The sequence below is a fragment of the Rhinatrema bivittatum genome, chromosome 2 (assembly GCF_901001135.1).
Source record: "Rhinatrema bivittatum chromosome 2, aRhiBiv1.1, whole genome shotgun sequence".
NCBI classification, from domain to species: domain Eukaryota; kingdom Metazoa; phylum Chordata; class Amphibia; order Gymnophiona; family Rhinatrematidae; genus Rhinatrema; species Rhinatrema bivittatum.
This window is the reverse complement of record NC_042616.1, coordinates 89816752-89829997: the sequence shown is the minus strand read 5'-3', so window position 1 is coordinate 89829997 and position 13246 is coordinate 89816752. Positions and strand designations below refer to the sequence as shown.

Below are 13246 nucleotides of genomic sequence, written 5' to 3'. Positions count from 1 at the left end.
TTTCAGCTGGATCAGGCAGCTTGCATCTTATTAAATTAGCAGTCTTTGAAGATGACCTGCTCCATATTACAGAGTCTGTGGCCTACTTGTGGGCCCATCTGGATTTTTTCTCCATATATGGTTGATCAGCAGGTTTTAAATTAAACGTAGATAAGTCTGAGGCTTTGCCCATGCATGACTCGGCAAGGCAGATGTAGGGTCCTGATTTCCTGATACGCTGAGTGCAGGAATCCTTTAAGTATTTGAGTATTGTGCTACACAGTGATCCTGCACAGATGTATAAAGTTAACTTTCAAGCTATGTTTATGGCCACTAAAACATTGTTACAGAATTGATCAGATTTTACCCTATCCTTGGTCAGTAGGGTTAATCTGTTAATTTCTGATGAAGATTTTACCTAAATGGCTATACATGTTCCAAACAGTTGCTATGTATCTTTTGAAAAAAGACTTGCGAAAAGTAGAAGGTCTTATTAGAACATATTTATGGAAAGAAGTCAAACCGAGAATTGTTCTAGCAGAATTATGCAGGAAGTGGAGACAAGGGGTGTTGACCTAGCAAACTTGAAGTAATACAATCTAGCTTGTAACCTGTATCATGTAGGTGATTGGTTAGCTACTAGACACAAATTATAATACTCCCACTGATTTGAAAAAAACTTTACTATTATCCTTAGGTCCTAGTTATGTGCTGCATGTGGCCCCTACTATACTGCCAATCTGCTTTAGAGAGAACCTTCTTATATCTTTGACGAAAACATGGAAATATCTATGTACCACTTTACAGTTGCAGAGAAAGTATCTCAGTTCTTACCCCTCAAAGGTAACAGACCATTCTCTTCTGGGATTCACTCGGGTTTTCTTCTAGCTGGGAAACTAAGGGGTTTAAGGTAATCTCAACAATTCTTGGATGCGGAAGGATGGAAATGATCCTTTCAAGAATTTGACTTGGACATAAACAATTTTTTTGCTTATTTGCAAACCAGGCACTATATTCAGCCTCTCAATTTGAGAGAGTTGAAACATAAAAATACAGAGTTTCTGGTTGATTTATTTGCTTTAATGAATCCTGTCTGACACACAGTCTCTTTTCTATATGCTTTTTTGGTCGGGAAACTTAAACTTCCAGTATATGGTAAAGTGTTACTTCATTAGAAGCAGGGCTGGTAGAAGCACTAGGCAGCTGCCTAGGGTGCCAGAGGTTGGAGGGCGGCAGCTTAGTGCTTCCACTTACCCTGCTTAGATGTGGTTTTCAAGCAACTGCAGAGAAGATTTCTGACTCATCTTTGAGTGACCCTTCAGTATGCAACACAGGCCCCCTCCCAGGCATGTAAGCACTCTCATTCTCTGTGCCTAGCCTCACACTGCTCCAGATCATGTCATCGCCGATGCTGCTCCGCCTCCCGAAGCTTCTTTCTTTCGGCTTATGTGGGCCAAGGAGCAGGAGGCATCAGTGGAAGAAAGAAGCAGGTGTTGCAGGCACGTGCAGCCTAAAGGACAAGAAGCAGGAATGGTTTTGGCCAGGCCCTCCTCTCTCTCTGGTTTGCCCTGCAAACCAGAGAGAGAGGAGGGCTTGAAGCGGAGTCTGCTACTGCGGCTGGAGAGAAAAGAGCACTGCATTGTGTATGTGTGAGATGCAGCATGTGTGAAAGAGTATGGGTAGTGTTTGTGTAAGGGCACGTGAGAGAGCATTTGTGAGCAAGAGTGTGTATGTTTGTGTGTGGGAGAGAAAGCAAGTACGTCTGTGTATATATGTGGGAGAGAGTGTGTGTGTGTGTAATCTACCATGATCTTTTGGAGTGTGCAGTTAATAAATAATCTTAAATAATTAAATAAGTGAGAGAGAGAGAGCAGGTATGTTTGTATATGTGACAGGGAGACAAAGAGGGCATGAGTGTGTATATGTAGGGGGAGAGAGAATGGGCATGTATGTGGGGTGAGCGCGGACAATGGTATGCATATGAGGGAGAGAGAGAAACAGAGCGGGCATCTGTATATGGGGGAGAGTGAGCAGATGTGTGTGTATATGGGAGAGAGATCGGGCATGTGTTTGTATATGTGGGAGTGTGTGTCTTGAGTGGGGGGAGGGAGTGGACATGTGTGTATAAATGTGGGACAGAGAGAAGTTTATGTGTGGGGGAGAGAAAGAGAGAGCATGTATGTATGTGGGCAAGAGAGAGACAGTGTTTGTGTGTGGGAAAGAGAGAGAACATGTGTGTGGAGAGAGTATATAGATGAGAGAGAGTGGAGAAAGTTTGTGTGCCCATCCCTCCCCAACCCACTAATCCATGACAATGTCAGGGTAACTGGAAATCAAAATTTCCAAAGTATGGAGAGCAAGTGATATATTTTTTTTATCTTTATGATTTTTAATTATTGGATCTTTGACATGCCTCCGGGGGAGGGGAGGCACAAGACTGTAAGGCTCACCTGGAGCACCTAACACCCTTGCACTGGCCCTGATTAGAAGCAGGAACTCTTTGTGGTACTTATTGAATCTTATTATGGTAAGTGTTTTGAAAAGATTCAGTCTGTCCTTTGTAATGTCTCCTTATGGGAAACTCAGTATAAACTTTTGAGGAGGTTGTATTTTCTTTTGTAACTAAGCTCTGTGTAACTGATAAGTATGTTAAATGTAAATCTGAGTTAGGGACGCTGAGTTACCCGTGTTGGGTCTGCCCATGTATTAGTGGATTCCGGAGGAATTGTTTAGATCATTTACGGGAAGTGACTGGTATATTGTTACCTCTGGAAGAGAACATAGTGCTTTTTGAGGAACTACAAAGGACTCTCTTTTAGAGAGAGATTTATTAAACTATGGGTATGGAGAACTCTCTTGTTGGTGAAAAAAAAACCCTATATTTCAGTGTTGCATGGACGAGAACCCACCTAACTTAATGCAATGGAGGAATCTCCTTCATTGGATTTGCATGTTTGAAAAATATGTGGGAAAAGACTGTTAAGTCTGAGAAAAAGAGAGAGGTTTTGCAAATTTGAGACCAATATCTGCAGTCGTTACCACAAAGAACATAAAGTTTGATCTTGAGTGATTACTAATTATTCTAGAGGGGGTGGTCTTAACTATTAAATTGTGTTACTTTAAGAACATAAGAAATTGCCATGCTAGGTCAGACCAAGGCTCCATCAAACCCAGCATCCTGTTTCCAATAGTGGCCAATCCAGGATACAAGAACCTGGCAAGTACCCAAACACCAAGAAGATCCCATGCTACTGATGCCAGTAATAGCAGAGGCCATTCCCTAAGTATATGTCATTGCCATGGATGATCTATGTGTTATAATCTCCTTAGGGGAGGGGGAGAGTTTGGGCATTGGAGTTTGTTGACTATTTTCTGCTAGGCATGCTGTTGGACAGTGTCAGCCAGCTATAGTGTATTTTTATTTTATTTAAAAACAATTTTTGTCCACCTATAATAATGCAATCATGAATTGCTTCTCTATTTAATAAAAAAGATTTGAAGTTAAAATATGTTTATCATTAACAGATCTTTATTAACCTCCATATTTTCCTAGCTCTCTATTAACTACATATTTTCCTAAATTTCTGTTATTAGTTTGCCACTCAAGATCCATTACTTGGCTCCTCCTTTTAGTGTTTTGTCATGTTTCTTGCAGTGCTGGATACAGCAATAAAAGCTGGTTCTCCCTGAGTAGATGTTCTTGATTTCTAAATCCTACATACAAATTGCTAATTGCATGCAATGACCTTAAAAATGTTATAATTGCATTGTAAACAAAGTTAGGTCAAAATTCAGTCAGTGTGTATGATATTTTGTCAGATTGCTAAGCTAACAATAATAATGCAAAAATAACTCTGACACTGCTTACAAGGACTGTAATATCAGATTCCAGATTATGATTTTTGACTATATCCTGGCTTTGCAGTGTAATAAAACATAATCATGTTTTAAAAACATCTCATTAAAAACTTAACCTGACATTAGCATCGGATGTCACTGCGGGGATGCTGCTGGCTCCAAAATCCTGTGCTAATAGTCTTCCAAACATTTCTGTGGTAGGCCTTCAAAAGGCACTTGGATGAGTAGGCCCAGTGGCTCAGAGGCAGGGGTGTATAATGCCTTGTGGCTTGCTCCCTGGGCAGGCTAGAGCTGGGGAGGCTGCGGAGCTGGGAATGAAGGCTCATGGTGCCACAGCCCTACAGAGGTTGATTCCAACTGAGCTGGGTGCAGATGCAGGAGCTGCAACCTTCTGGCTCAACTCCAAGGACTGCCAGGGAGCTAAAGCAGCAGCTGCCCTATTTGAACTAACAGGAAAAAAACTATCATCGCTCTGCTCTGCCACAGAACCCATTACGCTCTGATTCAACAATTACCCATCAGTGCCAGATGAAAGGAAGACTGTATGATTAAGATCAATGAGCAGAATTACACACCAAAGAAAACATAGTGCATTCTGTTGACAAGCCCTCATCCTGGTCAAACCTGGTGTGAACCCAAACCCATATTTTTGCATCCAGGATTAGAATCCACATTTTTATTATCTTACCTAATGTCTTTCGAACTCTGAGAAACATAAAGTAAGAAATTTCTGATCACCAGAAATCCTGAGTAGGTTTCAATTGTGTATCATGCACAAGTGAACTACATAACTTGGGCATTGCTCAAGGATAACACATAATGACTAGAACCAGAGTTCATGATTGCAGAGTTCCAGAAGGGAGCCTTGGTACATGACCCCTGGCCCGGGACCATTGCTGCAGCGACCAGGCTATGTTCTAAGGATGTGAAAGCAAAAAAGTTTTGTTTTGGTTCATTTTTTGTTTTGGGGCGGTGGGTGAGGGTTATTTGTCTTTGGTTTCATTTAATATCTATTTTGCTTTGGTTCATTTGCTGAGCCAAAATAAACATTAAACTCCCCCTCAAACAAACAAAAAGCTTGAAATGGGGCCCCTCCAACCTCTCCCTTCCTCCATCCCCCCCCCCCCCCCCCAAATAAGCTGGGGCCCAAGTCTACTTGGCTGGGCTTAACAAATCCACCTAGGACCTCCCTGCATCCCTCCACCTCCTGCCCCCACCCTCCCCAGAAATGGCCCAGAGGTAGGAACTCCCAGGTTTCCACTTACCCTTTCTGGAGTGATCCCTACTCACTCCTGCTCTACTGCATCTCTTTGAAAATGGTGCCAGCCGGCCCTGAAACTGGCACCAAAGTGACATCAAAATGGCGCCGGTCTCAGGGTCATATGTTTGTTTGGGCAGAGCAGGAGAACTTGGAGATTGATCAGGCCCCTTTCTTGCAAGACCTCCACAGAAAACGTAACTGGGGGCTGGGGAGGAGGATGGGAGGGATATAGGGAGGAGGGCGGGGTGTGGGAGGGACATAGGGAGGGCCCCAGCTAGGCCTGGCTCAGCCCTAGTGGGTAGGCCAAGGCCCCAGATTATTGGTGATAGATGGGGGGGGATCAGAGGGGCCCAGGATGCAGGCACCTATAAAGGCTACTTTATGTTTTTTACTTATTAAAACACATTTTGGGGTATTTTTGAGCAAGGCTAGTTTCGGTTCATTCCATTTGAAATGAACCATCAGTTTGGATGTGCCATTCATTTTAATCAAATGCATATCCCTACTCTGTACATTGGGGAGGATGTAAAATAGATGAAGTCATCCCCAGGTAGCTGTCCCATCAGATCCCAGCCCTGGTTCTGATGGGACACCTAAAGGAGGAGGAGGAGATTGCTGGGTCCAGACAATGGCATGAATGTTATTCTAAGCCATCTCCTCTTCTGGTAAGGAGTCCATTTACAGTAATAGCCTTAGGTCCCTTTTTATAAAGCACACGCCATTACGCTAGGCTCATTTCCCTCCATAAAGAACGGCTCACACGGCCATAGAAAAACTGAATATGGTCACCCTGACGCCTCGCTCCTGAATCCAGAATACTGATCCCAGTAATTAGCAAAGTATGACTTACAGTCATCATTCTTTTCTTTGGTTTCCGTTCCCCACTTGTGCTCCTGCTTTGCCTTCAGTTTTCTACCACAAAGGATCCTCTGTGCCTGTCCCGCGCCGTTTGTGTTCCCACCACCCCCACTTGGAGGCTTTCAGCACATCCACATATTACCTTCCCTGGTCACGAGCCTCCTATCAGAACTCCTTCTAAATCTTCTTTTCCATCGAGAAACGCTTGCTTCTTTAGGTTGTATGTTTAGTGCAGGATTTTTTAAATAGATTTCATATTCTTCTTTTTCAGGTCAAGAAGGCGTTCTTTGCCTTGGTGGCAAATGGCGTTCGAGCAGCCCCACTTTGGGAGACTAAAAATCAAAGTTTTGTAGGTAAGACGGTGTTTACTTGGAACGTCTTGTCCTGCTCTCGCTCAAATACTAAGATTTTTTATTTATGTATTTATTTAAAAGATTTTGAAGTGGCCCAGGGTGGTTTACAACATAAACAATTTTCAACAGCGGTTTTCAGGTAATACCAAATGCCATCAAAACTGGCAGGATTTTGTTACGTCACCATATTCAGTGGTGCGTGCAGTGTCCTTGGCAACAGATTTTTGAAAGTTCGCTTGCCTGCTCACTGCTGGCGAGTTGATTTTGAGCCCCAGTTTGTGGGCACAGCCATGGCAAAGAGCCTTTGCCCCAGCTGACAGAAGGAAGCAGCCAACAGAGCAGGGCCATGGGTAGGGATACCAACTGGCTCTGGATTTTCAGGACAGGTTGATCCAGTCCTAGTTTTACTCCCCCCTGTATGTAGGTACTTATAGTCTTGATTTTCTTAGGGAATGCAATTGGTAAATCAAAATAAATTCCAACATGAAATGGGGTAAAACCAGGACTGGATCAATTTGTCCTGAAAATCTGGAGCCAGTTGGCAACTCTAGCTATGGGGAGCACCCAGACATCATGAACTGAAAACCAACTAGGGCCTAGGAGTCAATCTGGTCTTGGGCAATAGCAGGGCCATAGGGAGGAGAGAGAGGGTTGTACCACGGATGCAGAGAAGGAGAGTGATAAGGGAATGGGAGAAAGAGGAGCGAGCGTAAGAGGGTGAGGCAGGAAGAAGAAGAGAGTGAGAGAGCTGAGGTGAGAAAGGAGCAGAAGAGTGAGAGGGCTTTGCGGAAAGGGGATGGAGAAAAGAAAAAAGTGAGAGGAGACTTGAGAAGAAGTCTGTGGTGGGTGAGAGGGAAGTGATGGGGACCGGAGGAGGACAGTGAGCAGGCCGCACCAGGTTGGGAGATGGGCAGTTGTCAGGGAAGAAATATGCTCACCGTATATTTCCAGCACACACATGAGACCATCCCTGCTTGGTAGAGCTTACAATCTAATCAAGACAAACACGTAGAGTCAAAGAGACTTTGGAAACTACATTTATTAAGAAAATGGTTAAAATCAATGAGGTGAGATATTGGGGGTTAAAATTTAACAGCAGCCTCAAAAGTTGGGATTTTAGACTGGATTAGAATAAGGGAAGAGAGGGCACATGATACACCAGCTCAGGAAGTGCATTCCAAACATACGGTGCAGCCAGGTGGAAAGCACGGAGTCAGGAGTTGGCAGCAGAGGAGACGGGCCTAGATAGGAGTGAAGGAATGTAAGGAGAGATGAGAGAGGAAAGGTATTGAGAAGCTTCAGGGTGCAGGCTCTTGTAGGCAAGTAAGAGGAGCTTGAGCTGTATGCAGAAACAGAAAGCCAATGTAGTGCCTTGAAAAGAGGGGTTTACATGGGTGTAGTGACTTTGGTGAAAGATGAGTCGTGCAGATGAATTTTGGACAGAACGTAGTGGAGAGAGATGGTTCACTGGGAGACCTGTGAGGACGAGGATGCAGGAATCTAAGCATTTGGTGACATAGTAACTTACAGGCCGATACAGTAAAAATCGCGGGAGAGCGGGTGATTCAGAAAAAGTATTCAAATTAGGGCCCGTGGTAAAAAGAGGCGCTAGGGACACTAGCGCGTCCCTAGCACCTCTTTTTGGACAGGAGCGGCGGCTGTCAGCGGGTTTGACAGCCGACGCTCAATTTTGCTGGCGTCGGTTCTCAAACCCACTGTCAGCCACAGATTCGGAAACCGGACACCGGAAAAATTGAGCATCCTGTTTTCAACCTGCGGGCCGTGAGCCGATTTTAAATTTATTTTTTTTTATTTTTGATTACTTTAACTTTTGGGACCTCCGACTTAATATCGCCATGATATTAAGTCGGAGGGTGTACAGAAAAGCAGTTTTTACTGCTTTTCTGTGCACTTTCCCGGTGCCGAGAGAAATTAATGCCTACCTTTGGGTAGGCGCTAATTTCTGAAAGTAAAATGTGCGGCTTGGCTACACATTTTTCTTACTGTATCGCGCGGGAATAACTAATAGGGCCATCAACATGCATTTGCGCTATTAGGATCAGGGGGGTTGGACGTGTGTTTTTGACGTGCTATTACCCCTTACTGAATAAGGGGTAAAGCTAGCGCATCAAACGCGCGTCCAAACGCGGGTTAACAGTGCACTCTGTCGGAGCACCCTGTACTGTATCGACCTGATAGTAAATAATATAAGAAAGACCCCAAAGGTCCATCTGGTCTGCGCAGCAAGTTGTTTAGGGTAGTAACTACTAAATGCAAAATAACGAGATGAGACATTCTGGATGGCTGCTCCACCTTAAATTTTACTGCTCCAGATCTTCCTGAAGTGAATTTTGGTAGTGGGCTCAGAAAGGAAGGGACAGATTCTGATATCTTTAAGCAGTGTTTTGGAACCCTCCGCCCCTCCCCCATTCCAAGACAAATTATCGGGGGAGGGGAGAGGCAGGACATGACATGGTGGGTGCATTTCATCCCTGGTGAAGGAGCCCAAATCCCTGCTTGTCAGTTACTAGCACTAAACTGTGTACTATTTTACCTGCACGTCAGTGCCACCGTGTAGGGAAACAGCAGTGTCTTTTCTGCAAGGAATATTCGGATTGCCACTGTAGCCCTTAGAAGAGTAGAGAGGCTGATGGGAAACATGCGTGCGGGTTGAGTGGAGAAATTGTGTCCTGCACCCCTTAGGAACCACTGAAATGAGAATGCTGAATTGGAGCATGCACACTTTTGCAGTGTACTCTTCTCTTCCCCCCATCGATCCTCGGTGGTACATTAATGTGTATGTGCGAGACGGAGAGAAACGAAGAAACGCATGTGCGTCTGGCAGATCCGGCCACTCCCTTCAGGCATTGTGCCGGCTCAGACGAACAAAGGACAATAGAAAACTGTTCTGGAAAGCAGAGCCCTTTGTGTCTGCGCACTGCCAAACCCTGTAGCTTTCTGCAATTAACATTTTCACATTAGCACTTGCTAAGTTTAGGCTGTGGTGTCATGCCAGCATGGAGTTTGAAAGGCAGTGCCATGGAGACCGTTCTAAATACTCTTCCTGGATGACCTGCAGTGAACATTTGGAGAGGTTCTTGGAAGAGAATGGTGATAGATAGGTTTGCTTTATAAATAACTCCTTTGAGTACTCTGCAGCCTTGCGGACAGCTAAGATGATGTACAGTATGCTTAAGTGCAATAGAGTAAGGGCTCTTCATCGTTGTCAGGTTTCCTGTTTGTTTTTTATTTCTTAAACAACAGCGCAAAACATTAATTATTCAGTGCCTTCAATAAAGATTTACTGCTCAGTTCTTCTGTGTTAATGGTGCTTCTTGCCGAGGTTTACTGGAGAAATAGCAAATTTGGAGAATACTTTATGAATGAAAGGAAAATGGTAGCCTGCTTAAGAGTCACAGAGACTTTCACGTGATAAAGTGTCTGTGAGCATTGCAGTTTGTGTTTTTATGTGTGTGTGTGAGTCCCTTGGTAACATAGTAATGACGGCAGAAAAAGACCAAAATAGTCCATCTAGTCTGCCCAGCAAGCTTCCCAAGGTAGTAACTGCCACTCCTGTGCAGATTACCCCCATGTTTCTCTTAAGAGTAGTAACTGCTGCTCCATGCAGGTTACCCCCATGTTTCTCTTATAACTCTGGAATGGCTGGACCTGGTTCCGCTAAGCTTTATATGGAGAGAGGTCCTTGGGAGGGGGGGGGGGGGGACACATCCAGCTATTCCATTGGGGCTGGGGAAGGGGCGGGTAGAACCGCAGCTATCTAGAATGTCACACTTTCTAGTGGCTTTTATCTTTGACCTTGCAAATTCATTTTCTTGCTTTTTTTTTTTTGGACTTTCAACTCGCTTGGTAGCAAGGCTGGGATCCATCACCACGAGCCTTCATTTGGAGCTATGCGTGGAATTTTTCCCTTTTTACACCCCTTCCTAACTGGGATATAAATGGTTTTAAATAAGTAAATATAAAACAAACTCACTTAGCTCAGTCATTGGCCATGGGGCCATGCACCGAGGGTCCTTCTGAAACTGTGCAGTCATGGGCCCTAATTCTGGCCACTAGATGGCATCCTTGCACGGTGATCGCTATTCCTGTTCCCCAGGGGCTGTGAATGGTGCATCTGCAGCATTCCTAGCCATGGCTAGCCCAGTGAGCAGAAGATCCGAACCAGGAGTCAAACCCAGGTCCCTCCTCAAGGCAGCTTGCAGCACTGCCAGTGGGCCAAGTCTGTAGCCTGCTTGCTTAGTTTCGCATTCCACTTGTTTGGCTCTGTTTTGTGTTTTAAATGTGTAATATCTGGCTTGTTTTATTGCAGGAATGTTAACAATTACAGATTTCATAAACATATTGCATAGATACTACAAGTCTCCAATGGTGAGTACCATTCCGTTACAGCATTTCGAAATGTTCAGGTCAGATTGCTTTCTGATTAAAATGGTATTGTACTGTGGATAATTGTGTTAGCTAATGTTGTGGTTTTCATTATACATTATGATAAAGATCTCTGCCAGTCAGAATTTTTTTCGTGCTGTTGCACAGGAGACCTTCTGAACCTTGGGAATTTGAGATGTTATCACATTTCCAGCATTACAGCCCAGTACTGGAGTTATGCATAGCAGTTTCCCATTATGTAGACTTTTGTGTTCCCTGGTCATGGGGGGGAGATAATATTAGGAGTGGAGCAGTAGCATAGTGGTTAGAGCAGTGGGCTGAGAAATAGGGAAGCCAGGGTTCAAATCTTGCTAACGCTCCTTCTGACTCTGAGCAAGTCACTTCACCCTATGTTGCCTTAGGTACAAACTTAGGGCCATAAGGCTGGATTTTAAAAGGCCTGTGTGTGCCGCGTGAATTTTCAAAGGGGCCCGGCCTCACGCGTAAACCCTGGTATGCGCACAAGTGCCGGGCCTTTTCAAAGGGGCGGACCTGGGGGCGGGGCGGGATAGCGCCATTATATGCTGTCCCGATGACTCGCACGCTGGCAGCCGGCCGGCATGCGCAACTTACTTCAGCTCCGGCCCTGAAGTAAGTTGCAAAACAAAAAAAAAAAGGTTAGGTAGGATTTAGGGAGGAGAGGGGAAGAGGGAGGGAGTTTAGGTAGAGGGGAAGGGAAATGGGGAAGGCCCGACTGCGTTGCCGCGCGGAAATTGCAAAAGTTCACCACCCCTTGCATGCGCTGACCGCATTTGTGTGTGCAGATTGTGAAATCCAGCGCACATGTGCACGCAGCCACCCGATTTTATAACATGCGCTCGCTGGTGCATGCATGTTATAAAATCGGCACGTCCATGTGCACGCACCAGGAACCATGTGCATTTAGATACCCGCGCGCATGTTTGAAAATCTACCCCTTATTTCCTAAGCATGGTTCCCATAGACACAGAATGAGAGAAGAGCCTTAGTAAATGAGGCCATTAGACTGTAAGCCTTCTGGGGATAGGGAAATATTTACAATACCGGAATATAACTTTCGAGCTAAATAAAGCAAGTGGTTTAGCTAAGGGAAGCCTTCCTCTCACAAGTGAACAGTGAGTCCAAAATCTTCATCTGATGGCTGGCCATCCTGCATGCTTGTTAAGAAGGAATGGCATTTTGTTTAAAGAAGTCAGAAATTCAGCATCAACCATGACTGTTTCAGACCGTTTGCCTTGACTGGTAGGTTGCCATGAACAGAGCCTGATCTGACATATTTTCTTGCTGTATTTTTCTGTTGGAAGTTTATATGTAGTCCAAACACCAGAGAGATGCTTCCAGACCATCCATTCTAGAGGTGGCTGCATGTATGTTTCAGATGTATTTAATTTTTAAGTATGTTGCAGTCCTGTTTGGATGGTTCCCTACAAGCCCAAAATTGAAAATATAATGTAGGGATTACATAAATTGATGTGTATTTCAGGAATAAACTTAAAATTATCTGCCTTCTTTGCAGTCTTATTGATTCACCCACCAAACTCATTTACACTTCCCAAATGTGAAACAAAAGGCAGTCAAGCTAAAGAGTTGTCTCTGCTCTTATTTCATCTGTCTTGAATGACCAAATATTTGGCCTCTGGTTCTGCTACTCAGGAGTGTTGAAACAAAGTGAAACATGTGCAATAGAAATATATATATAAACTGTCAGAAGTGATGTTGCTATCCTTTATTATATGAGAAGGGCAAAGAAGAATTATTCCTTCCTTCTAGTGTTCCCCATTGACAAGCAGGGCTGAATTATCTATGACTTACTCACCTACCCACCACTCTCTCTCTCTCTCTTTCACACACACACACACTCCCTCTCTCTGTCTCACACTCACACATGCACACACACTTTGCAGAGCCCCACAAGACTGAGATGGCAAGAAGAGGAAGGCAGGCACTGGTAACAACACAATGGGGCCCATATCTTTATTTTGCCAAGGTGGGATGCATGCATTATTCAGCACACAGCAACTTTAAGTTTTGAGGGCCATGCTGAATGCCCTGCCTGCACAAGGCTCAGTGACAGCTGGGACAGGACAGGAGTGGACTTGGAGAGGTGGCAGGACCAGCCCAGTTCTCAGAGGGAGGGAGGCAGCAGCAGCAGCAGGTCAAGCAGCCTTATGTAGCTGGAGTCTTGGTGAGCTGTGGCCGTACAGTACTGCCCGGTCACATGGGACAGCACTGAGCAGCCAAGACAGTGATGCAGTAGCGGCATGCCAACGCCGCAGCTAGGAGGAGCCAGAGCGGAAGAAGAGAACCAAGTCCCTCGAGGACAAGCAGCATAGAAGCTGCTTAGGATCGAGGTCTGCCTTGAGGAACGTAAGGGAGAAGTAATAACACAGCAGGCCAGAGGGCCCACCGAAGAAGGCAAAGGAGAAGGGTCAATGAGTGATACAGACCGAGTTGAGAGAAAGCAAAGCAACCCATGTCTCTCCTCTCACTTCTGTGGCTGCATCAGAAAACT

At 44.8% G+C, this 13246-nt stretch overlaps 1 protein-coding gene across 9 annotated transcripts in view; it reads left to right on the top strand.

Moving 5' to 3' along the window:
• The window catches only part of PRKAG2 (protein kinase AMP-activated non-catalytic subunit gamma 2), a 751594-nt gene that overhangs the window by 680451 nt on the left and 57897 nt on the right, over window positions 1–13246 (top strand). For all 9 annotated transcript variants that reach the window (XM_029588430.1, XM_029588428.1, XM_029588429.1 and 6 more), the window contains 2 exons: window positions 6228–6309; window positions 10640–10698. In XM_029588430.1, the coding sequence (XP_029444290.1) occupies window positions 6228–6309; window positions 10640–10698 (141 nt within the window). The remainder of the gene's footprint in view (window positions 1–6227; window positions 6310–10639; window positions 10699–13246) is intronic.